Genomic DNA, 24607 nt, shown 5'->3' on the forward strand with positions numbered 1-24607 from the left:
AGCGGGCCGGGCGCAGTGTGCGCTGACATCAGGTGCACAGTGTTTCCTCTGACATTGGTGCGGCTGGCTTCCCGGGTTAAGTGGACTTTGTGTCAAGAAGCAGTGCTGCTTGGTTGGGTTTCGGTGGACGCACGGCTCTCGACCGTCGCCTCTCTCGAGTCCGTACGGGAGTTGCAGCGATGAGACAAGACTAACTACCAATTGGATCCCACGAAATTGTGGAGAAAAAAAAGGGCAAAAAAAATATTAATTTTTCTCTCGCTCTTTGGCCTGAACGTAAAGCGCCAAGTCTGAAGAAAAGCAGGCACAGCTCATCACCAGTCTAACACCATGCGGCAGGGACTGGTAACAATGAATGGAGCTAAACACAAACAAATCCTTGATAATAACCTGCTTCAGATGACCTTCGGAGTGCAAATGACCTTAAGTATTTTCCCCAGTTTATGTTCCAACAGGACAATGACCCCAAGCATGCAGCCAAAGCTACGCTGTAATTGTTTCATAACAAGAACGTAAAAGTCATTGAGTGGTTTAGCCAAAGACCAGACTTGAAAATTGCTGTTCACTACTGCTCCCCATCTAATTTAAGAGATTGAGAAAATCTGCAAAGAACAATGGGAGAAAATCCCCAAATCCAGATGTGCAAAGCTGATAGACATGCCCAAGACAACTCAACGCTGTAAATCAGACCCAAAGGTACTTCTACAAAGTATTGACTCGGGTGTAAATACTTAGGTAAATTAGATCTGTATTTCATTTTCAATACATTCGCCAAAATTTCTAAAACATGTTTTCACTTTGTCATTATGGGGTTTCATGTGTAGATGGGTGAGAGACCATTGAATCCATTTTGAATTCAGGCTGTAATAACAAAATGTGGAATATGTCAAGGGGTATGAATACTTTCTCTAGGTACTGTAAAATGAGTGTTTAACTAGTGTTAAAATTAGTGATAACTAATCAGATATGCTAGCATCAAAGTTACAGGGTCTGGTCAAGGGCATGGAGAAAAAAACCAGACTAAAATCAGATAAATAATCTGTAGAAGATCTCCAAGAAGCCACCAGAAATAAATTAAGGGAAATAAGTTTGTGGTGCTGGTGCTGCTTCAAAAAGAACCCAGTGGTTGAAAATGCAGAGTACACATGCAATATGCGTTTACATTTTAGTCATTTAGCAGATGCTCTTATCCAGAGTGACTTACAGGAACAATTAGGGTTAAGTGCCTCGCTCAAGGGCACAGAGATTTTTCACCTAGTCAGCTTGGGGATTTGAACCAGCAACCTTTCAGTTACTGGCCAAACGCTCCTAACCGCCAGGCTACCTGCCGCGGTTGGAGGCCCGACTTTAACCACTCCGTTAAGAGGACAAAAATCAGCCTAACAGTACAAAACAAACACGGTGCTTCATTGATAGGAATTGTTTATTGTTTTACTGGTATTTCTGATATTAAATTAAAATCCAGGTCTACAGCATCATACAACTTTCTTTCAGGGTCCAATTCTTCAGCTCAGAGTGGGAAGTTAGGATGTACGGTAGCTCTGGTCCAGGGCGTTACGTGTGGCTGAAACTCAGCATCAACAAGCTGCACACCCTGGACCAGAGCTGGGACTTATTTTATGCATTTTAAGATCATCGTTCTCAACTCACACAGGGGGAAGTGGATAGAAAAATGGGCAAAATAACTTTAAACCATTCTCAAATTAAATAAAAAAATATTTAAAAAACTTTTTCAATGGAAATTACTCCCGAGCGCTTACAAAAAAAAGCTAATCTGGGATAAAAAGCATAATTTGAAACCCATGACCCCACCTCTCCATTCAACTGACAAGGATCATTTACTGATATCAGCCCCAAAATGGAGGAAAACCTCAAGTGGCGACAGGCTCAACCGCTTGGACATGCGCTCGCTACATACAACCCTCTCCAGGAAATACTTGAAGGCTGGAAAAAAGTTGAGGTATCTCTGTTAGACTAAATCTGACTGCTACAGTGTCAAATTAGGGAGTAAAAATAAAATAAAACAATTCAAACCAAAGACTTCATTGAATGCCATCAAAATAGCAGTGTCAAGGTTTGGGCACTTTATAAGAATATAAAGCTGAATGAATTGAATTAACTGACACCTCCCCTGTGCTGACGAAGAGATACTGTGGAATAGGTACTTGTTCATGCTAACCACTAACCCATTCATATTCTCAGACATTAATGGTGTACCTAGATCATTGTAATCTGTATCTAAAAAGGGGACATGAGAAGAGATAACATTCCCTACTGAATTAATTGTGCTGTGGACATCAGTTATTTGACGTCAAATGATTACCGTTGGAATGAGTTCAGTTTTACAGCTTTCATAGTGTGGAGAGAAAATATTAAGAACAGAAACAAAAACACACCCTGAGCTCTTTAACCCTGCCTGGCCACCATCTTTCCCCGTTCCTTCACAATCCCTCTTTTTCCCCTCCTCCCTGCTTCCCTTGCCATCTTTCTCACTCTCTCCATCCCAGGTGCACAGCACATTGGCCTGCTAAAAGGCATGGCCCATTAAGGCATCTTTCTCTCTCTCCGCTATGTTGACCTGTGACCTATAGAGTCTTTGAAGGCAGAGTGATGGAGATCCATATGGACCGTCAGGGGGAAAAAAACACATTCCATACTCTCTGGCCCCTCTGGACGGGCGCCAGTCAAAAGAGGAGAACCGATGCAAGACAGGGAAGGAGAGAAAGAGGAAGATGCAGTGTTGGTAGCTAACCCAGTAAGCAAGCATCTGCCAACAAAACAAACATGGCGTACTATAAGCTTCAACTGGAGCTTCAAAACATTATCAAATTTAACAAATAACCCAAAATCGAATGGTTTCATTAATGCTAGGACCACCACTCCAAACTCACTCCTGAGGGCAGGGCATCAAGTTAGGGGAAGTGCCTGAGCAACCGAGAACACATTACTCCTGCAATACAAAACACTAAAATAAAGCAGCTAGGTTTATGATAGTTTAATTGAATAACTCTGTGAAGAGGTTTGGGCCAATCAAGAGATCTTCTGGATAGACCGTCAGTGTCTGATAACTCTTGGAGAAATGAGAAAAACAAACCCGATATATACTGTAACTACAATCAGGGGGAAAAAATGCTTCATGTGCAATTAAATAAACAGAAATCAAACCTTTCTCAAGTAATGTATATTATTTACACAGACTTTCCAGAATAAGTCGCGAGAGCTAAAGGGGGCACTGGTTGGTGTGAGTGAGATATAACTTAAAATGATTGAGTCTTTCCTTTGCTGTTGTCCTGAAGCACAGCAACATTTATTGGAGCCAGGTCATGGAGGAACATGAGGAACCATGGGGAGGAAGAGGGAAGAAGCCTTGTTGCCAAAGTGCTTTCAGCTAAACATGTCCCAGCCAATCACAGTCAGGGGCCACGGCAGAGAACGCGTGAGAGAGATGAGAGCACAGTCATTATTTGTTAAATCATTTGATTTGGTGTAAACAAATGCCATCGTTTTGCGCTTGTCAACTCCATAGCAGTCTGAGATTGGATGGACAGGGGGGCCAGGGGCCAAGAGGAGACATCCAATCACGCAGCTGTTTGCAGTATCCAATCCCAGTGCGAAATCGTTGGTGGATAAGGGAAGCGGGTGGGTAGAAGGGTTAGGGAAACATGGCAGGGGTGCCAGGGCAGGGATGGGGTTTAACCCCTCGGCAGGCTGCACATCTCGCAGAGCTCTGTGCCTGGCTGGTTCATAAAGGTACAGTGGAGGCAGGACCACATCGCCGAGGAGGATGCTGGTGTAGAGGGGCCCCCACCCATGGCCCCGTACTCCTGAGGGCCCGATGACTGCCCACCCACCGTGCCTGAGGAGGGAGAGAGGGGTCAGGGACATAAGAGTGGTGGTGACTCTTACCAGGAAGGACTTTTCAGACTTCCTTTTTATATGTAGGAATGATACATGTAATGAGCTCCAACCAAATGTATCTTTGTGGTCAATAAAGTTCTACTGTATTGAATGCAAGACAAGTTTAACGCAATCACTTTAAAATCAGATCCAAAATCAAAATCAAAATTTTATTGGTCGCATACATATTCAGCAGATGTTATTGTGGGTGTAGCGAAATGCTTGTGTTCCTAACTCCAACAGTGCAGTAATATCTAACAAAACACAACAATACACACTAATCTAAAAGTAAAATAATGGAATTAAGAAATAAGTAACAATCCATTACTCTTCAACAGTGACAGAAATGTAATCATTTCAACTAAGGCATGTCAGTGCCCTACCTGGATGGCCAGCGGTACTTACTGCACAACTGCTCGATAGTGGCCCACTGCTCAGACTTCTTCCAGGTCTGAGCCAGCTCCTCGTCTTTCGTCTTCACAGCGTCCAACAGCAGACCAATGCTGTCCTGGGAACAGATAATTAGAACATATATTTGGGTAAAAAAAAACATTATGCAACTCTTTTCTGGCCACGCCAAGATAAACCCAATCAAATGCAGGGAAACATTGTGATTTTTAACGATTGTTAACGATAGATTACAATCAAATCAAGGATTTAGAGCCAAGTTGCCATAAACAAAGAGATTTAGAGAGAGGGGGGGTACTGTTGACAAACACACAATCATTTCCACATTGAACAAACATGTGGTGATAATCTGAACCTTTTGTAGCGTGACAACAAAACAAAACATAGTGCTTGAATGTGTTTGGTTTGAGAGAGAGTGTGTGTGTGTGTACAAACAACACGGTTGAGCGATGTCTGGAAGGACACATCGTTCCATCTTCCTGTACAAACAGTTTCACGGTTTACTGAAACTTTGGTCGTTTTTCAATACTAGAACACATTTTTGTTACTTCGATATCAAAATGTGTCTCACGTCATATACAGATTGAGAGGATCAAGTCTATCTAGTAATATGTCAATCTTCAAGGGAGCAGTAGATAGCTAGCCAGGTTACTTGCGCCCATGCAGCTGACAGTGCAAGCCGCTTTTGAGAAGCAAGCGAGAGGAGAAAAATGCCCACAGCATGGCTTCTAACAGAAACACCATACCTCCACGCCCACAGCTTGTTGACAAAACTGGCTCCAGAAGTGAACTATGAACTTAAGAGCAGATAACGACAACTATGCAAAATGTGTTACAAAGCAGTGCAATGGAGGTTTAGTTGCAAAACGACAAACTATTTTACACGTGACATTTGTATTGTAACATTCTACTAGCAACTACATTCCATTTTTTTAGGAGACAATGACCTGAACATAGGGTGTGAATACTTTCTGAAGACACTGAGACATTGTTTTACAGCTTGGATTTCAAATGGATTAAATTGAGAGATTGTGTCACTGGCCTACACACAATACCCCATAATGTCAAAGTGGAATTAAAAATATAAAGCTTAAAATGTTTTGAGTCAATAAGTATTCAACCCCTTTTATGGCAAGCCTAAATAAGTTCAGGAGTAAAAATGTGCTTTACAAGTCACAAATTGCATGGACTCACTATGCAATATTGTGACATTTTTGAATGACTACCTCAAAATCGCTGTACCCCACACATACAGATAATTGTACGGTCCCTCAGTCGAGCAGTGATTTGAAAAACACAGATTCAACCACAAAAGACCAGGGAGGTTTTCCAATGCCTCACAAGTAAGGGCACCTATTGGTAGATGGGTAAAAACAAAAAAAAACATTGAATATCCCTTTGAGCATGGTGACGTTATTACTTACACTTTGGGTGCTGTATGAATTAACCAAGTCACTACAAAGATACAGGCGTCCTTCCTAAATCATTTGCCAGAGGGGAAGGAAACAATTCTGGGATTTCACCATGAGGCCAATGGTGACTTTAAAAGTCAGAGTTTAATGGCTGTGATTGGAGAAAACTGAGGATGAATCAACATTGTAGATGCTCCACAATACTAACTTAAAATGAAAGTGAAAAGTAAGCCTGTACAGAAAATAAATATTCCAAAACATGCATCCTGTTTGCAATAAGGCACTAAAGTAAAATGTGCCAAAGAAATGAAATGTCCTGAATACAAAGCATAATGTTTGGGAAAAAAATCCAAGAAAACATCACTGAGTAACAGTTCATATGTTCAAGCATGGTGGTAGCTGTATCATGTTATGGGTATGCTTGTCATCGGCAAGGACAAGGGAGTTTTTTGGGGGATAAAAATAAACAGAACAGAGCTAAGCACAGACAAAATCCTAATGGAAAACCTGGTTCAGTCTGCTTTCCAACAGACACTGGGTGACAAATTCACCTTTCAGCAGGACAATGACCTGAAACACAAGGTCAAATATACACTGGAGTTGCTTTCCAAGATGACATTGAGTGGCCTAGATACAGTTGACTTAAATCTATATTGAACAAAAATATAAAAACGCAACATGTAAAGAGTTGGTCCGATGTTTCATGAGCTGAAATAAAAGATCCAAGAAATGTCCCATACGCACAAAAAAGCTTAATTGTCTCAAATCTTGTGCACAAATGTGTTTACATCCCTTTTTGTGAGTATTTCTCCTTTGCCAAGATAATCCATCTACCTGACAAGTGTGTCATATCAAGAAGCTAATTAATTCTTTAGAGTCTAAGACGTTTGGGGAGGGTGCTAAGCTGACATAACTCAGTAAAATAGCAAAAAAACGTGCATGTTGCGTTTATAGTATTGTTCCGTATAGTTAACCTATGACAAGACTTGAAAATGTCTGTAGCAATGATCAACAAAAAACTTGAATGTGCAAATATTGTACAATGCAGGTGTGCAAAGCTCTAAGAGATTTACCAGATGTAATCGCTGTCAAAGTGCTTCTAGCATGTATCGACTCAAGGCTGAGTCAATACATTTGCAAAAATGTCTAAAAACATCTTTTCACTTTGTCATCATGGGGTAATGTGTGTAGATGGCTGAGAAAAACTCAAATACATTTCTTATTAATGCTGTAACAACAAATTTGGAATAAGTCCAGTGGTATGAATACTTTCTGAAGGCAAAGTATTCATGACATTTATGTGAGTATTATATGATTACAACCCAAAAGTAAATGTGAAATGCACTCTTAACTTCACTATGACAATGTACTTAGACTACATCACATTTATCTGGGCTTGCTAGAAGTAGCCACTAGCCAGCCAGCAGTCATGGGCGAAGCATTGCACCCTGGGAGTTGAAATGCACTCTGGGATTCGTAGTAGGCGGTGTAAAACCCATTGCATCTCACTGGTGTGTAGACTATTGCAATATAGAAGCTTTTCTATGAACAAAGAGATAGTATGTAAGGAAAAAACGGACTAGTTAAGACACTAAATCATTTCCACATTGGACAAACGTGGTGATAATCTGAACCTTTTGCAGCATGACAAACCAAAACATTGTGCTTGAACGCATTTGGTTTGAGAGAGTGAAGGTATGCGCAATACGGTTGGGTGATGTCTGGAATGACATATCGTTCCATCTTCCTGGACAAACATTAGTTTTGCCCGATATACCGAAACTTCAGTACTTTTCCAACTCCGAAGTGTGTGAAATGCACTCAACTTGCTATGACAGCAATATACACTGAACAAAAATATAAAAACGCAATCAAGTGTTGGTCCTGTTTCATGAGCTGAAATAGATCCCAGGAATTTCACCATACGCACAAAAAGCTTAACTTCTTTCAAATTTTGTGCACAAATTTGTTTACATCCCTGTTAGTGAGTATTTCTCCTTTGCCAAGATAATCCATCCACCTGACAGGTGTGGTATATCAAGAAGCTGATTAAACAGCATGATCATTACACAGGTGCACCTTGTGCTGGGGATAATAAAAAGGCCACTAAAATGCGCAGCTGTCTCACACGACACAATGCCACAGATGTCTCAAGTTGAGGGAGCGTGCAATTGGCATGCTGACTGCAGGAATATCCACCAGAGCTGTTGCCAGAGAATTTAAAAGGTTCATTTCTCTACCATAAGCCCCCTGCAACATTGTTTCAGAGAAAATGGCAGATCGTCCAACCGGCCTCACAACCGCTGACCACATTCAACCACGCCAGCCCAGGACCTCTAAATCCAGCTTCTTCATCTGCGGGATCATCAGACCAGCCACCCGGACAGCTGGTGAAACTGTCAGAAACTGTCTCCGGGAAGCTCATCTCAAAGCTCGTCACCCTCACCAGGGTCTTGACTTGTCGGTAATTTGGCGTTGTAAGTGACTTTAGTGGGCAAATGCTCACCTTAGATGGCCACTGGCACCCTGGAGAAGTGTGCTCTTCGCAGATGAATATCGGTTTCAACTTTACCGGGTAGATGTCGTGTGGGCAAGCGGTTTTCTAATGCCAATGTTGTGAACAGAGTGTCCCATGGTGGTGTAGGGGGTTATGGTATGGGCAGAATTAGGCCATGGACAACGAACACAATTGCATTTTATTGATGGCAATTTGAATGCACAGAGATACCGTGACAAGATCCTGAGACCCATTGTCGTGCCATTCACCCACCCTCCATTCGTTCTTGTTTCAGCACGATAATGCACAGCCCCATGGATCTGTACACAATTTCTGGAAGTTGAAAATTCCCCAGTTCTTCCATGGCCTGCATTCTCACCGTTTTAAATTTTTTAAATTTTAGTCATTTAGCAGACGCTCTTATCCAGAGCGACTTACAGTAGTGAATGCATACATTTCATACAATTTCATGCATTTTTTTTTGTACTGGCCCCCCTGGGAATCGAACCCACAACCCTGGCGTTGCACACACCATGCTGGCGTTGCAAACACCATGCTCTACCAACTGAGCCACAGGGAAGGCCATGTGGAATTTCTTTCATTCTTAAATGTGTTTGAGCCGATCAGTTGTGTTGTGACAAGGTAGGGTCGGTATACAGAAGATAGCCCTATTTAGATTAAGTCCATAGCATGGCAAGAACAGCTCAAATAAGCAAAACGAAAAGACAGTCCATCATTACTTTACGACATGAGGCAATTAACTGCACCTCAGATTGCAGCCCAAATAAACGCTTCACAGAGTTCAAGTAAGAGACATCTCAACATCAACTGTTCAGAGGAGACTGTGTCAATCAGGCCTTCATGGTCGAATTCATGCAAAGAAACCACTACTAAAGGGCACCAATAAGAAGAGACTTGCTTGGGCCAAGAAACATGAGCAATGGACATTAGACCGGTGGAAATCTGTCCTTTGGTCTGATGAGTCCAAATTTGAGATTTTTGGTTCCAACCGCTGTGTCTTTGTGAGACGCAGAGTAGGTGAATGGATGATCTCTGCATGTGTGGTTCCCACCGTAAAGCATGGAGGAGCTGGTGTGATGGCGCTTGCTGGTGACACTGTCAGTGATTTATTTAGAATTCAAGGCACGCTTAACCAGCATGGCTACCACAGCATTCTGCAGCGATACGCCATCCCATCTGGTTTGCGCTTAGTGGGACTATCATTTGTTTTTCAACAGGAAAATGATCCAAAACACACCTCCAGGCTGTGTAAGGGCTATTTGACCAAGAAGGAGAGTGATGGAGTGCTGCATCGGATGACCTGGCCTCCACAATCACCCGACGTCAACCCAACTGTGATGGTTTGGGATGAGTTGGACTGCAGAGTGAAGGAAAAGCAGCCAACAAGTCCTCAGCATGTGGGAACTCCTTCAAGACTTTTCAGAAAAGCATTCCAGGTGACCATGGTTGAGAGAATGCCAAGTGTGCAAAGCTGTCATCAAGGCAAAGGGTGACTACTTTGAAGAATTTCAAATGTAAAATATATTTTGATTTGTTAACACTTTTTTGGTTACAACATGATTCCATATGTGCTGCTTCATAGTCCCGACGTCTTCACTATTACTATACAATGCACAAAATAGTAAAAATAAAGAAAAACCCTTGAATGAGTAGGTGTGTCCAAACGTTTGACTGGTACTGTACGCACCAGACATGTCACCCATAGAGCATGTTTGCTATGCTCTGGATTGACATGTACGACAGCGTGTTCCAGTTTCCGCCAACATCCAGCAACTTCACAAGGGTGGGACAGTATTCCACAGGCCACAATCAACAGCCTGATCAACTCTATGCGAAAGAGATGTGTCGCGCTGCATGAGGCAAAAAGGTGGTCACACCAGATACTGACTGGTTTTCTGATGCTCGCCCCTATTTATTTTTTTTTTTTTAAGGTATCTGTGATACTATCGTTTCTGTATCGAGTATCGCTTCCGAATAAAGTGACCCTAATCTTGTTATTGGTATTAAAGTCAAAATTCTGATATCGTGACAACACTAACAAAACATCGTTGACATACGATTGTCCAAATACCATGTATTTTTTTCCCCCTCTGGAGGAGAATGTGTGTTGTGCATGGAAGGGTCAATTGGCAGGAAGAAAGCAATATAAATGGATACATTGCTAATAATTTTTTTTTTGTATCTAGTCTAGACTGCAGAAAGATGATCAAATAGGTAGGGCTGTGTTTCTCTTGTCCATAAAAATACCCAGATATCACTTAGTATTTCCTTACCTTTTAAAAATGAATATTATAGACCTATCAAGGGTAGGCTATTGTTTCCTACCCCCAAAAAAATGACAATATCCATCCGGACCTTTGCCACCTAGGAAATGTGTGTGACCGAACCTTCTCAAATAGACCTAAAACATGAGTATAGGACAGGCTAAAATATTCTGTCAAACCATGAGACTTATTTTCACGTGTTCTTCCCCCCCTCCACTCACTACTCTAGGTGATTTACTTACGTGATTAACACTAATTCCTTAAAAATGTGACTTGTAGGCCTATATTTAGGATTTGTACAGTTTGATAGGTAAAAGGCATATCCTAATAGGCCTATTCGTTTAACATTTGCCATTGTTCATTTGTTTCTAAGTGTTATAAATGATCCTTTTACTTTATGATTGTAGCCCAATTTACATTGCCTACACTTTGGTCAAGCAGAAACATGAGGTTTGTTTAAACTTCCTATTCCATTAGTATATTTTGCAAATGTTTTGTTATCTCTCGTCAACAAAACGCAATTGTAAATTCGCCCAACCCTAGGGTACAAATCTGTACGTGAGTGAGTAAGAGTATGGTGTGTGTGTGTGTGTGTGTGTTGTGTGTGTGTGTGTGTTGGGGGGGGTATTGTGTCTGTACAGAACTTACTCTGAGAGGCATGACCTCGTTGGTGACCAGGAAGAGGAGCAGGTGGAAGTCAGACACCATGTCCAGGAATACAGTGGATGTGCACTGGGACAGGTACGTAGCTAAACTGTGGAAATCCTGTCACACACAGGAAGGGGACAACATGGAATATGATCAAGAATAATAACTTCCTATGACCCCCATAGCCCAGGGACTCTAAGGACGAATTGGCAGACAATCATCAGGTCAGATCGAAAACAGAGAAATAATGGCTGTTGCCAAAGTAGGTTAAAAAGGTCAGAAAAACACATTTGGGAGCCTTCTGTATGTAGGTCATTCTTTGACCACTGAAAGAAAACAAAATATCAAACCCCACACGGCAGAACAACCATTTTAGCTGTTATCGTGTGTGTGTGTGTGTGTGTGTGTGTGTGTGTGTGTCAATGTGTACCTGTGTCTCTCCCAGGATATCTCTGTTCTCTATGGGAAAGCGTGGTGTGGAGCTGAAGGTGTACTGGGGGTCCTTGGGGAAGGTGGTGGTTATCTGGATAGAGATGGAAAGAAGGAGGAGTGAGAAACAAAGTTAACTGACTGGATCCTCTTGTCTTTTGGCCCTCCCACCTCTACGCCAAGTTAAAACTTCTGTCCTGGCACCACAATGGTGGAACCGGCATCCCCTTGAAGCTAGGACGGCCGAGTCCCTCTGCTCATTTCCCGAAAACATTTGAAACCATATCTCAAAAGAATATCTTAAAATGAATCCTATAGCGCAGTCCGTCTGCTAGTTAGAGAAGAGTTAACTGACTGGAAGACAGTTCCATCTTGGAGGGTCCCTTTGACATCAGCGAGATGTAGAGCCAAGACAACAGATGTCAGTTGAATATGAAAACAGAGGGGACCACGAGACGACGACAGAGGGGGACCACGAGACGACGACAGAGGGGACCACGAGACGACGACAGAGGGGGACCACGAGACGACGACAGAGGGGGACCACGAGACGACGACAGAGAGGAACACAAGAGAAGTAACAAAGTGCTCTCAGCTGGTGCCAGTAAATATTTGGCGAGTCCATCTAGTTCTTTAGCTAATCATTGGACAGAACAACCTCATGATGGGTTGGTAGAGTTATGGTGATTTGGATCTTTCTGTACGGCGTGGAGCTGACAATATTTTACAACATTATTGTGGAAGGAGAAAGACATCTTTACAGCGTTGGGCAAAGCTTCAGTTGGACAATTTAGTTGTTCGTAAAACACACATAGCAACTAGAAATGTGAAACGCTAGTTAGACGGAGAATGTAAGTGAACTAATATTAAAACGGACAGAAGCGCATTTCAGTTGACTGCCCTACCACGCCTCATATCATTGGTTGATTCCCTTCTTTAACCTGCATAAAACGGCAATGTACACACCCACATTCTTTCATACTTACATCTATGATAAGGTACTCCACAGGAAGGGGCCGGGCTAAATATGTGATGTCATTGCCAAATTTATCTTTGTCCTGTTGAGGGGGATGAAGAAAAATGACAATCAATGGAGAGAAATACGACAGCTGTAACTGTTCAATAGTTATTTGGTATTTTATTAGGATCTCCATTAGCTGTTTCTGTGGTCCACACAGTACATGAAACATGACATAATACAGAACATTAATAGACAAGGACAGAACTACATACAATGGCACATCAATACATACACATAATATCTAGGTCAAATAGGGGAGAGACGTTGTGCTGCGAGGCGTTGCTTTGTTTTTTGAAACCAGGTTTGCTGTTCATTTGAGCAATAGGAGACGGAAGGGAGTTCCATGGCTCTATATAATACCTACTGCTTCCTTGAATTTGTTTTGGATGAGGACAGTGAAAAGATGGCATGTCTGGTGGTGTAAGTGTATGCGTGTCAGAGCTGTGTGTAAGTTGACTATGCAAACCATTTGGAATTTAACACATTGTTTCTCATAAAAATAAGTGATACAGTCAGTTTCTCAACTCATAGCCAAGAGAGACTGGCATGCATAGTATTTCAATTAGCCTTCTGATTACAATAAAGAGCAAGATGTGCCGCTCTGTTCTGGGCCAGCTGCAGCTTAACTAGATCTTTCCTTGCACCACACGACTGGTAAGACAAAACTAGAACCTGCAGGACTTGCTTTTTGAAGTGTGGTGTCAAAAAAAAACAGCATCTCTTTATTATGGACAGACCTCTCCCCATCTTTACAACTATTGAATTTACAGTACCAGTCAAAGGTTTGGACACATCCACTCATTACAGAGTTTCTTATTGGTACTATTTTCTACATTGTAGAATAATAGTGAAGACATCAAAACTATGAAATAACACATATGGAATCAGGTAGTCAAAAAAAAAAAAAAAAAAATAAAGTGTTAAATATAAAATATATGTTGATTTGTTTGAGATTCTTCAAAGTAGGCACCCTTTGCCTTGATGACAGCTTTGCACACTTGGCCTTCTCTCAACCAGCTTCACCTGGAATGCATTTCAATTAACAGGTGTGCATTGTTCAAAGTTAATTAGTGGAATTTCTTTCTTTAATGCGTTTGAGAAAATCAGTTGTCTTGTGACAAGGTAGGGGTGGTATACAGAAGATGACCCTGACCCTATTTCTTAAAAGTCCATATTAAGGCAAAAACAGCTCAAATAAGCAAAGAGAAATGACAGTCCATCATTACTTTAAAGACATGAAGGTCAGTCAATACAGAATATTTCAAGAACTTAAGATTAAGTGCAGTAGCAAAAACAATCAAGCGCTATGATGAAGCTGGCTCTCATGAAGAACAGTAAAGCAAAGGAAGACCCGGAGTCACCTCTGCTGCAGAGGACAAGTTCATTAGAGTTAACTGCACCCCAAATAAATGCTCCAGAGTTCAAGTAACAGACATCAACTGTTCAGAGGAGACTGTGTGAATCAGGCCGTCATGGTCGAATTTCTGCAAAGAAATCACTACTAAAGGACACCAATAAGAAGAAGAGATTTGCTTGGGCCAAGAAACAGGAGCAATGGACATTAGACCGGTGGAAATCTCTCCTTTGGTCTGATGAGTCCAAATTTGAGATTTTTGGTTCCAACTGCCGTGTCTTTGTGAGACACAGAGTAGGTGAACAGACGATCTGTGGTTCCCACCGTGAAGCATGGAGGTGGAGTGATAGTGTGTGTGGGGGGGGGCTTTGTTGATGACACGGTCTGTGATTTATTTAGAATTCAAGGCACACTTAACCAGCATGTCGACCACAGCATTCTGCAGCGATACGCCATCCTATCTGGTTTGCGCTTAGTGGGACAATCATTTGTTTTTCAACAAGACAATGACCCAACACAACTCCAGGCTGTGTAAGGGCTATTTGACCAAAGAGAGTGATGGAGTGCTGCATCAGATGACCTGGCCTCCACAATCACTTGACCTCAAACCAATTGAGATGGTTTGGGATGAGTTGGACCGCAGAGTGAAGGAAAAGCAGCCAACAAGCGCTCAGCATGTGGGAACTCCTTCAAGACTGTTGGAAAACCATTCCTCATGAAGCTGGTTGAGAGAATGCCAAGAGTGTGAAAACTGTCAAGGCATAGGGTGGCTTACTCTGAAGAACCTCAAATAACATTTTGATTGGTTAACCCTTTTTCGTTACTACATGATTCCATGAGTTATTTCATAGTTTTGATGTCTTCACTATTATCCTACAATGTAGAAAATAGTGAAAATAAAAACCCTTGAATGAGTAGGTGTGTCCAAACTTGACTGGTACTATATGTTTTAACCATGACAGTTTACAATCTAAGGTAACGCCAAGTAATTTAGTCTCCTCAACAGCCACACCATTCAATACCAGATTCAGCTGAGGTCTACAGCGTCAGGAATGAGTTGTACCAAATATAAGGCTCTTAGTTTTAGAGATGTTCAGGACCAGTTTATTACCGGCCACCCATTCCAAAACTGACTGCAACTCTTTGTTAAGGGTTTCAGTGACTTCATTAGCTGTGGTTGCTGACACGTATAAGGTTGAATCAGCATACATGGACACACAGGGTTTGTTTAATACCAGTGGCAGGTCATTGATAAAAATAGTAAAAAGTAGAGGGCCAAGAGAGCTGCCATGGTACACCACATGTTTGACATTAGAGAAGCTTCCATTAAAGAAAAGTTATATTCGACGGATAGATCTGAAGACACAATATGCCATTGGTTCAAAAGCCATAAAACATACGTTTTCAACAGGTTACGGTCAATAATATAGAAGGCATCACTTAAAATCAAACAGTACAACTCCCACAACCTACTAAATATCTATTTATTTCAACCAAATCAGTCATTTGTGTCAGTGCAGTACATGTTGAGTGCCTTTCTCTATAAGCATGCTGAAAGTCTGTTGTCAATTTGTTTACAGAGAAATAGCATTGTATTTGGTCAATAACAAAAATCCTAAAGTTTTTTTTAAAAGAGCTGGCAGCAAGCTGATCAGTCTGCTGTTAGAAACGGTAAAAACCACTGCCACTCTTGGGTAGCGGAATGACTTTGGCTTCCCTCCAGGCCAGATAACGAACACCTTCTTGTAGACTCAGATTAAAGATATGACAGATAGGAAAGGCCATAAAGTCAGCTACCATCTTCAGTAGCTTTCCAAGTTGTATCCAAGTAATAATTCTCACCTCTGCTACACTAACTTAAAAGTCAAACTTACAACGCTTTTCTTTTGATGCATGAATACGATCGCTCACTGTCAGTTGTTGACATTTCCTGCCTAAGTTTGTCACCTTCGCCAATGAAGGAATCAATGAACCAATGAAGGAATCAAAATAACACCAAATGGCTGTGTGAGGAATAGATGATTCAATGAAAGATTAATTCGTTTTTCTGCCCATAATTTTAAAAGTACTCATAAGATTTTTTCCCATCATTCATCTTGGCTTCATAATACAGTTATTTTTGTTGAGTTGTCATAATTTCTCAATTTGCAGTAAGTCAGCCAGCCAGATGTGCGCCCCCCCCCAACCTCTTTCAAACATAGTGTCGCAATTTCCCATCAATCCACAGACCCTTAACAGTCAGTTTCTTAACAGGTGAATGTTTATCAATAATTAGAAGAAGCAAATTCGTCAAGTGCAGCGTCTAGAAACTCCTTATGAATCACATCAGACTAACACACATACAAGTCACAGCAGAATCTTTTGTATGATTTCTTACACACCATTTTAGGCCCAGCTTTTGGAACATTGGCTCTCCTAGATAGATCACTGCATCTAATAGGTACAAAATAATCTTCTTCCTCTTGAGCAGACAGTTTGATGAATCAATATTCTGGTTCCCAAGAAAGTAGACCTCCCCATTTACATTTACGTCATTTAGCAGACGCTCTTATCCAGAGCGACTTACAAATTGCATCACATACACTATCAAGCATTTCACATATTATTTAGATACTGACTGTTAGCACTTGGCCTATAGTAACACCTCATAATTAAAGGCTTCAGATGTGCCAGGTGAACCTGCAACCACAACACTTCAATAAACACTTGACATAAGATCTTCTCTAAGCATTACAGTGATTTGGCTCTGAATATATACTGAACAAAAATATGAACGTAACATGTTAAATGTTAGTGCCACATTTCATGAGCTGAAATAAAAAGGGACCAAGAAATGTCCCATACGCACCAAAAGCTTATTTCCCACAAATGTTGTGCACAAATTTGGTTCCATCCCTGTTAGTGAGCATTTCTCCTTTGCCAAGATATGCCACAACTCTCAGGTGGATGGATTATCAAGAAGCTGATTAAACAGCAGGATCATTACACAGGTGCACTTTGTCCTGGGGACAATAAAAAGGCCACTAAAATGTGCAGTTGTCTCACGCGACAATGCCACAGATGTCTCAAGTTGAGGGAGCGTGCAATTGGCATGCTGACTGTAGGAATGTCCACCAGAACTGTTGTCAGAGAATTTAACCCACTTCTCTACCATAAGCTGCCTCCGTCGTTTTAGAAAATGTCAGCACGCCCAACCGGCCTCAACTGCAGACCACGTGTAACAACGCCAGCCCAGGACCTCCACATCCGGCTTCTTCACCTGCGGGATCGTCTAAGACCAGCCACCCAGCAGCTGATGGAATTGAGAAGTATTTCTGTCTGTAATAAAGCCCATTTGTGGGTTAAAACTAAATCTGATCGGCTGGGCCTGGCTCCCCAGTGGGTGGGCCTAAGCCCTCCCAGGCCCACCCATGGCTACTCCCCTGCCCAGTCATGTGAAATCCATAGATTAGGACCTAATGAATTTATTCAATTGACTGATTTTCTTATATGAACTGTAACTCAGTAAAAATCATTGAAATTGTTGCGTCTATATTTTAGTTCAGGATATATAGCAACACCATAAGTATTCCCGTCTCTTTTAAATATGTTATATCCTGGTATTGCTACTGCTGTATCAAAAGAAATGATCCAAGTAAGTCTCAGAAATGGTTAACATATTATTGTTATCTGATGTTAGGAAGTTATTGATTTCATGAACCTTATTTCTAAGGCTACATATATTAATACGGGCTATTTTCAGCCCTTTCCTGGGTAGCTCATCAGAGATAGACATAATATGGAAAAGAGCAAACAAAGACAAAAAACATTTACCAGTCCGTTAAATCAGTTGGTGTGCATGTGCTGCACGGTTGAAGCTACAAACCCATAGGTTTGGCTCCCATCCCTTCCAGGCTCCCATCCCTTCCAGGTAAACTTTACGTATCGAGGGTGGACAATGAGCCTGACATAGCGGATGTAAGCAATGTCCCCACGCATTCGAGCAACTTTCATGGCCGAGAAGTTATTTTCTCTTCTGGCGCACATTTTCAGGATAGTCCTTGTTGAGGAAGATGAGAGGAACGTACAAGTTCTTGACGCTTTCCAAAACAGCTACCTTGTCCTTGAACTTCAGGAACTTTACCACTATTGTCCTGGGCCTGTCACCTGGGCCGGTGGTGGGATTTCCAGTCCTCATGGCACGCTCCACCTCAAATCTTCCTGTGGTCCATCTTCAATTTCTCTGAGATCATTTCCCTCACCTTATCCTCAGACTCCATCCAGGTCTCATGTTGAGATCCTGCAATTCCATCCACAACCATGTTGTTCCGCCTTCATTGTCCCTCCAGATAATCCGATTTCGCCGTCATCGTTATCATGGATTCACATACAGGATGAGAGCGGTGCTTACGCCCTAGGCAGAGAGCGGTGCTTACGCCCTAGGCAGAGAGCGGTGCTTACGCCCTAGGCAGAGAGCGGATGAGGGAGGTGCTTACGCCCTAGGCAGAGAGCGGATGAGGGAGGTGCTTACGCCCTAGGCAGAGAGCGGATGAGGGAGGTGCATACGCCCTAGGCAGAGAGCGGATGAGGGAGGTGCTTACGCCCTAGGCAGAGAGCGGATGAGGGAGGTGCTTACGCAATAGACCAGGGGTTGGCCATTCCAGTACTCCAGGGCCTGATTGATGCCACAGTTATGCCCCAGCTCCAGTTAACACACCTGACTCCAATAATCACCTAATCCTGATCTTCAATTTAGAATGCAATTAGTTCAATCAGCTGTGTTTGCTAGGAATGGAAAAAATAAAAAAGTGTGACACCAAATCAGGCCCTCGAGGACTGGAGTTGCCCACCCCTGATCTAGATAGATATTAAGAACTTTGGGTTACATTCATTCGGTCATTCTCACATTCTTGGAAAGATGTCATGTGATGAAAACGTTTTGTTAGTTCTATAAAGCAGTAATCCATTAGGTTTACCTCAGGTCCAAGCTAGCACCATTTATTCACACAGATCTCCCTTTAGGCTAACTCAATCTACCGGATGACATTAAAAAACAACATTTGTTCCTGCCATTTTAGCCTAAAAAGAAACATTAGGAGCAGTAAAATGACTGACTGGTGAGAGATTTTAGTGACTGTCTCCTTGTGAGTTTAGTGTGTCTCAGAATGCTGTATGAGTGCTGCAGACTTCCCCCAGCTCCCGTGTTTACCAAATAACTGTACCTTGTAGAAGACGTCTGGTACGTACTGCTCCGTGCTGGACTCTTTAGCGTAGCCCAGCTCAGGGGCGTCTCGGCAGGGCAGTAGACACTCATCTCTGACCAGGGCCATGCACTGGTTAGACACCTGGTAACCCTCAAAGTGCACCTGGTTATCAGGACCACCTGCAGGGAGAGGAAGTGAGGCACACAGTCACCCTCACTGAACATCTTGAATATCACAAGAACAGGAAGTCATCATCATCATCATCATGTAAGCATGATTGCGCCGTTATACAATAGCGCAGGCCCAGGATAGCCACATTATATTCATAGAATCACAGCCATGGCTGTGCTGAAATTTACACATCTCATTGGTCCATGGGACAACATTTCATTCACACCAAAGTTCACTTCCAAAACTTGAAGTGAGCCGTCAGGAGAATGCAGGCTAGAGGTTTGTTCTTATTACACGTATACATTAACAAAATGAGTCGGTCGGTGCAAACACTCGCACTCCCGAGGGGCGCAGCGATCTAAGGCACTGCATCACAGAGCTAGAGGCGTCACTACAGACCCTGGTTCGAGTCCCATAGGGTGGCGCACAATTGGCCCAGCGTCGTCCGGGCTAGGGTTTGGCCGTCATTGTAAATTAAGAAATTGTTCTTAACTGACTTGCCTAGTTAAATAAAAAAAGAAATGTATTGTAACAACGTTCTGCTTTACTATCCTCAAAGCAAAGTCCAACATATACAGTTGAAGTGGGAAGTTTACATACACCTTAGCCAAATACATTTAAACTCAGCTTCACAATTCCTGACATGTAATCCTAGTAAAAATTCCGTCTTAGGTCAGTTAGGACCACCACTTTATTTTAAGAAAGTGAAATGTCTGAATAAGAGCAGAGAGAATGATTCATTTCAGCTTTTATTTCTTTCATCACATTCCCAGTGGGTCAGAAGTTGACATACAGTCAATTAGTACTTGGTAGCATTGCCTTTAAAATTGTTTAACTTGGGTCAAATGTTTCAGGTAGCCTTCCACAAGCTTCCCACAATAAGTTGGGTGAATTTCTCCCATTACCCCTGACAGAGCTGGTGTAACCGAGTCAGGTTTGAAGGCCTCCTTGCTCAGAAACGCTTTTTCAGTTCTGACCACAATTTTTTTATATGATTGAGGTCAGGGCATTGTAATGGCCACTCCAATACCTTGACTGTTGTCCTTGAGCCATTTTTCCACACCTTTGGAAGACCCATTTGCGACCAAGCTTTAACTTCCTAACTGATGTCTTGAGATGTTGCTTCAATATAAGCACAACTTTCCTCCTCATGATGCCATCCATTTTGTGAAGTGCACCAGTCCCTCCAGCAGCAAAGCACCCCCACAACATGATGCTGCCACCCCCGTGCTTCATGGTTGGGATGGTGTTCTTCGACTTGCAAGCGTCCCTCTTTTTCCTCCAAACATAACATGATGGTCATTATGGCCAAACAGTTCTATTTTTGTTTCATCAGACCAGAGGACATTTCTCCAAAAAGTACAATCTTTGTCCCCATATGCAGTTGCAACCCATAGTCTGGCTTTTTTATGGCAGTTTTGGAGCAGTGGCTTCTTCCTTGCTGAGCGGCCTGTCAGGTTATGTCGATATAGGACTCGTTTTACTGTGGATATAGATACTTTTGCACCTGTTTCCTCCAGCATCTTCACAAGGTCCTTTGCTGTTGTTCTGGGATTGATTTGAACTTTTCACCCCAAAGTACGTTCATCTCTAGGATATAGAACGCGTCTCCTTCCTGAGCGGTATGACGGCTGCGGGGTCCCATGGTGTTTATACTTGCGTACTATTGTTTGTACAGATGAACATGGTACCTTCAGGCGTTTGGAAATTGCTCCCAAGGATGAACCAGACTTGTGGAGGTCTGCATTTCTTTTTTCTTCTGAGGTCTTGGCTGATTTCTTTTGATTTCCCCATGTCATCAAGCAAAGAAACACTGAGTTTGAAGGTAGGCCTTGAAATACATCCACAGATACACCTCCAATTGACTCAAATGATGTCAATTAGCCAATCAGAAGCTTCTAAAGCTATGACATTTTCTGGAATTTTCCAAGCTGTTGAAAGGCAGTCAACTTAGTGTATGTAAACTTCTCACCCACTGGAATTGCGATACAGTGAATTATAAGTGAAATAATCTGTCTGTAAACAATTGCTGGAAAAATTACTTGTGTCATGCAAAGTAGAGGTCCTAACTGACTATAGTGTGTTAACAAGAAATTTGTGGAGTGGTTGAAAAACAAGTTTTAATGACTACAGCCTAAGTTCATGTAAACTCCCAACTTCAACTGTACAGAGTCAGACAACAAGGACACATCTACACCTGCTTCTGGTCTGGTAGATTCTGTTGTAGAAGTCATTAAATGGCCTTGTTAGGTCCGTGTACCTGTGGCCACCACAGTGATGAACTTGGACCCAAAGTGTCCGTCGGGTGAGAGTCTACAGGGGTTACACTGTTGGTTCTGGAAGTGTCCAGCCGTGATGCACTCCTCCGCACTAAGGAAGTACGAGTCCTTGTTCCTGGTGTATTTGACTGTGCCTATCCTGGTGTCTTCAGAGAGAAGGTCAGTGAAGATCCACCCCACCTATAGAAGAGACCAGATAGGAAAACTATGGTCAGCAAAGTGAAGCTCACCACAACTCATCAAACTCCACATCGTTGGACTAAGAATATATTATACCTTTGTCGAGTAACCTATATTCATAACATAATTCTCTGGTGTGGACAGCTATAGTAACATACGGTGTGCATTCAGGAAGTATTTAGACCCCTTGATTTTCCACATTTTGTTACAGCCTTATTCTAAAATGGATTAAAAAAATTGTTTCCCCCCCACAATCATCAGATAATACTCTATAATGACAAAGCAAAATGTTTTATTTATTAATTTTTGCCAATTTATAAAATACAAAATAGAAATATAACATTTACATAAGTATTCAGACCCTTTCCTCAGTACTTTGTTGAAGCACCTTTGGTAAGTACAGCCTCGAGTCTTCTTGGGTATGACCCTAAAAGCTTGGCACGCCTGTATTTGGGGAGTTTCTCCCATTCTTTGCAGATCTTCTCAAGCTCTGTCAGGTTGGATGGGGAGCGTAGCCACACAGCTATTTTCAGGTCTCTCCAGAGATGTTCGATCAGGTTCAAGTCCGGGCTCTGGCTGGGCCACAAGGACATTCAGAGACTTGTTCAAGGCCACTCCTGCGTTGTCTTGGCTGTGTGCTTAGGGTCGTTGTCCTGTTGGAAGGTGAACCTTCGCCCTAGTCTGAGGTCCTGCTCTGGAGCAGGTTTTCATCAAGGATCTCTGTACTTTGCTCTGTTAATCTTTGCCTTGATTCTGACTAGTCTCCCAGTCCCTGAAAAACATGCCCACAGCATGATGCTGCCACTACCACGCTTCAGCGTAGGGATGATGCCAGGTTTCCTCCAGATGTTTCCAGGTTTCCTTCCTCTGTCTGGCCACTCTACCATAAAGGCCTGATTGGTGGAGCGCTGCAGAGATGGTTGCCCTTCTGGAAGGTTCTCCCATCTCCACAGACAAACTCCGGAGCTATGTCAGAGTGACCATCGGGTTCTTGGTCACCTCCCTGACCAAGGTCTTTCTCTCACGATTGCTCAGTTTGGCCAGGCAGCTGTGTTATTGCAGAACTTCAATGCTGCAGAAATGTTATGGTAGCCTTCCCCAGATCTGTGTCTCGACACAATCCTGTCTCAGAGCTCTACGGACAACTCCTAAGATCTCACGGCTTGGTTTTTGCTCTGGCATACACTGTCAACTGTGGGACATTATATAGACAGGTGTGTACCTTTCCAAATCATGTCCAAACAATTTAATTTACCACAGGTGGACTCCAATCAAGTTGTAGAAACATCAAGGCTGATCAATGGAAACAGGATGCACCGGAACTCAATTTTGAGTCTCATAGCAGAGACTCTGAATACTTATGTAAATAAGGTATTACGGTTTTTCACTTTTAATAAATTAGCAAACATTTCTAGTAACCTGTTTTCGCTTTGTCATTATGGGGTATTGTGATGTCATTATGGGGTATTGTGTGTAGATTGATGAGGGAATAACTTTTTTTTATCCCTTTTAGAATAACAAAAGATATATATATATATATATCCGTTCTTGCATACCCCTCACGGACCAAGGACAGGGCTGGCAAGCTGCTAGTGTGTTGCATTTAGTCTACTGTGTTCTCTGGCTTGGGTAATCATTTCTATGGAGGAACTTCCTGGAGTTGAAACATTGACAAGGCACTTAAACATAATGCACTACGTTCAATTAAACTATTTAATTTTTTTTCTTTGAATAAATAAATAAATAAAATTTAAAATTTTAAAAAAATGTGGAAAATGGGAAAGGGTCTGAATACTTTCCGAATGCACTGTATGGACAACAGAAAGAACACTGATTGGGTTTCTTTCTTAAAATCCATGATGGTTGCGTAAACTTTCTACACATTACATACACTATGGCCTGAAGGCATATGGAAGCTGTTTAAAGCCACTATCCTGTAAAGACTGAGGAATCTAGGGAATGCCCCATATTGATTAGTGCCTCATGGCCCAAGTGGTCTATAATGATGGGCCAGTCAGACTGGACAGTAGCTGTTCTGTCTACAGCCTCCTGGGCTTGAACCCAGATGTTCTCCTCAAATCAAATTGTATTTGTCACAGACATGGTTAGCATATGTTAATGAGAGTGTAGCGAAATGCTTGTGCTTCTGGTTCCGACAGTGCAGAAATATCTAACAAGTAATCGAACTATTTCCCAACAACTACCTAATACACACAAATCTAAAAAAAAGAAGAAAAAAAAGGGGTGAATGAGAATATGTACATATAAATATATTGATGAGCGATGGCTGAGCGGCATAGGTAAGGTGCAATACATGGTATAAAATACAGTAAACACATGAGTAATGTAAGATATATACACATTAAAGTGGAATTATTTAAAGTGGCATTTTTTTAAAGTGACTAGTGACCCAGATGAAGGGTTGTACATGGAAAAGTATACTACCCCTCCAATGCTGTGATAAATTGTGACATCAAAATACAAATGTGGCACTAAGTCAGCTGGACACATATTGAAGAGCACAATAGATTAGAGGTATGTAGGGTACTAGGCAGGTTCAAAATCTGGATCAGGGACATGGGAAAAATAAAGTCCATAGTTTTAGCTAGTGGTGTCGTCTAACCTTGCGCAGGCCCAGTTTGGCTGCGATCTCCTCCACGGCTGCAGCTTTAGGGTCCTCTACCAGCTCAAGACTGTTCTGGGTGGCAATCTGATGGACAGAGGAATTCACAAGAGCTCAAATTCAACAAACTAAATAAAACATGTAGGATAAAAAAATGTCTAAAAAAAGTACACAACCTTAAAGTTGTTGCCAATAGCCTAAGAAATAAATAAAATATATA

General features: G+C 42.0%; 1 protein-coding gene across 2 annotated transcripts in view; it reads right to left on the reverse strand.

Moving 5' to 3' along the window:
• Nucleotides 1–1405: 1405 nt before the first annotated feature.
• Nucleotides 1406–24607, reverse strand: part of LOC106589896 (nuclear protein localization protein 4 homolog) — a 35698-nt gene continuing 12496 nt past the window's right edge. For both annotated transcript variants that reach the window (XM_014180310.2, XM_014180312.2), the window contains exons 9-16: nt 24388–24474; nt 21566–21764; nt 19153–19313; nt 12563–12634; nt 11578–11670; nt 11148–11264; nt 4303–4405; nt 1406–3856 (exon numbers count right to left, since the gene is read on the reverse strand). In XM_014180310.2, coding sequence (XP_014035785.1) covers nt 3693–3856; nt 4303–4405; nt 11148–11264; nt 11578–11670; nt 12563–12634; nt 19153–19313; nt 21566–21764; nt 24388–24474 — 996 coding nt within the window. In that variant the 3' untranslated portion in view covers nt 1406–3692. The remainder of the gene's footprint in view (nt 3857–4302; nt 4406–11147; nt 11265–11577; nt 11671–12562; nt 12635–19152; nt 19314–21565; nt 21765–24387; nt 24475–24607) is intronic.

This window comes from Salmo salar, chromosome ssa28 (genome assembly GCF_905237065.1).
Source record: "Salmo salar chromosome ssa28, Ssal_v3.1, whole genome shotgun sequence".
In the NCBI taxonomy this organism is placed as follows: domain Eukaryota; kingdom Metazoa; phylum Chordata; class Actinopteri; order Salmoniformes; family Salmonidae; genus Salmo; species Salmo salar.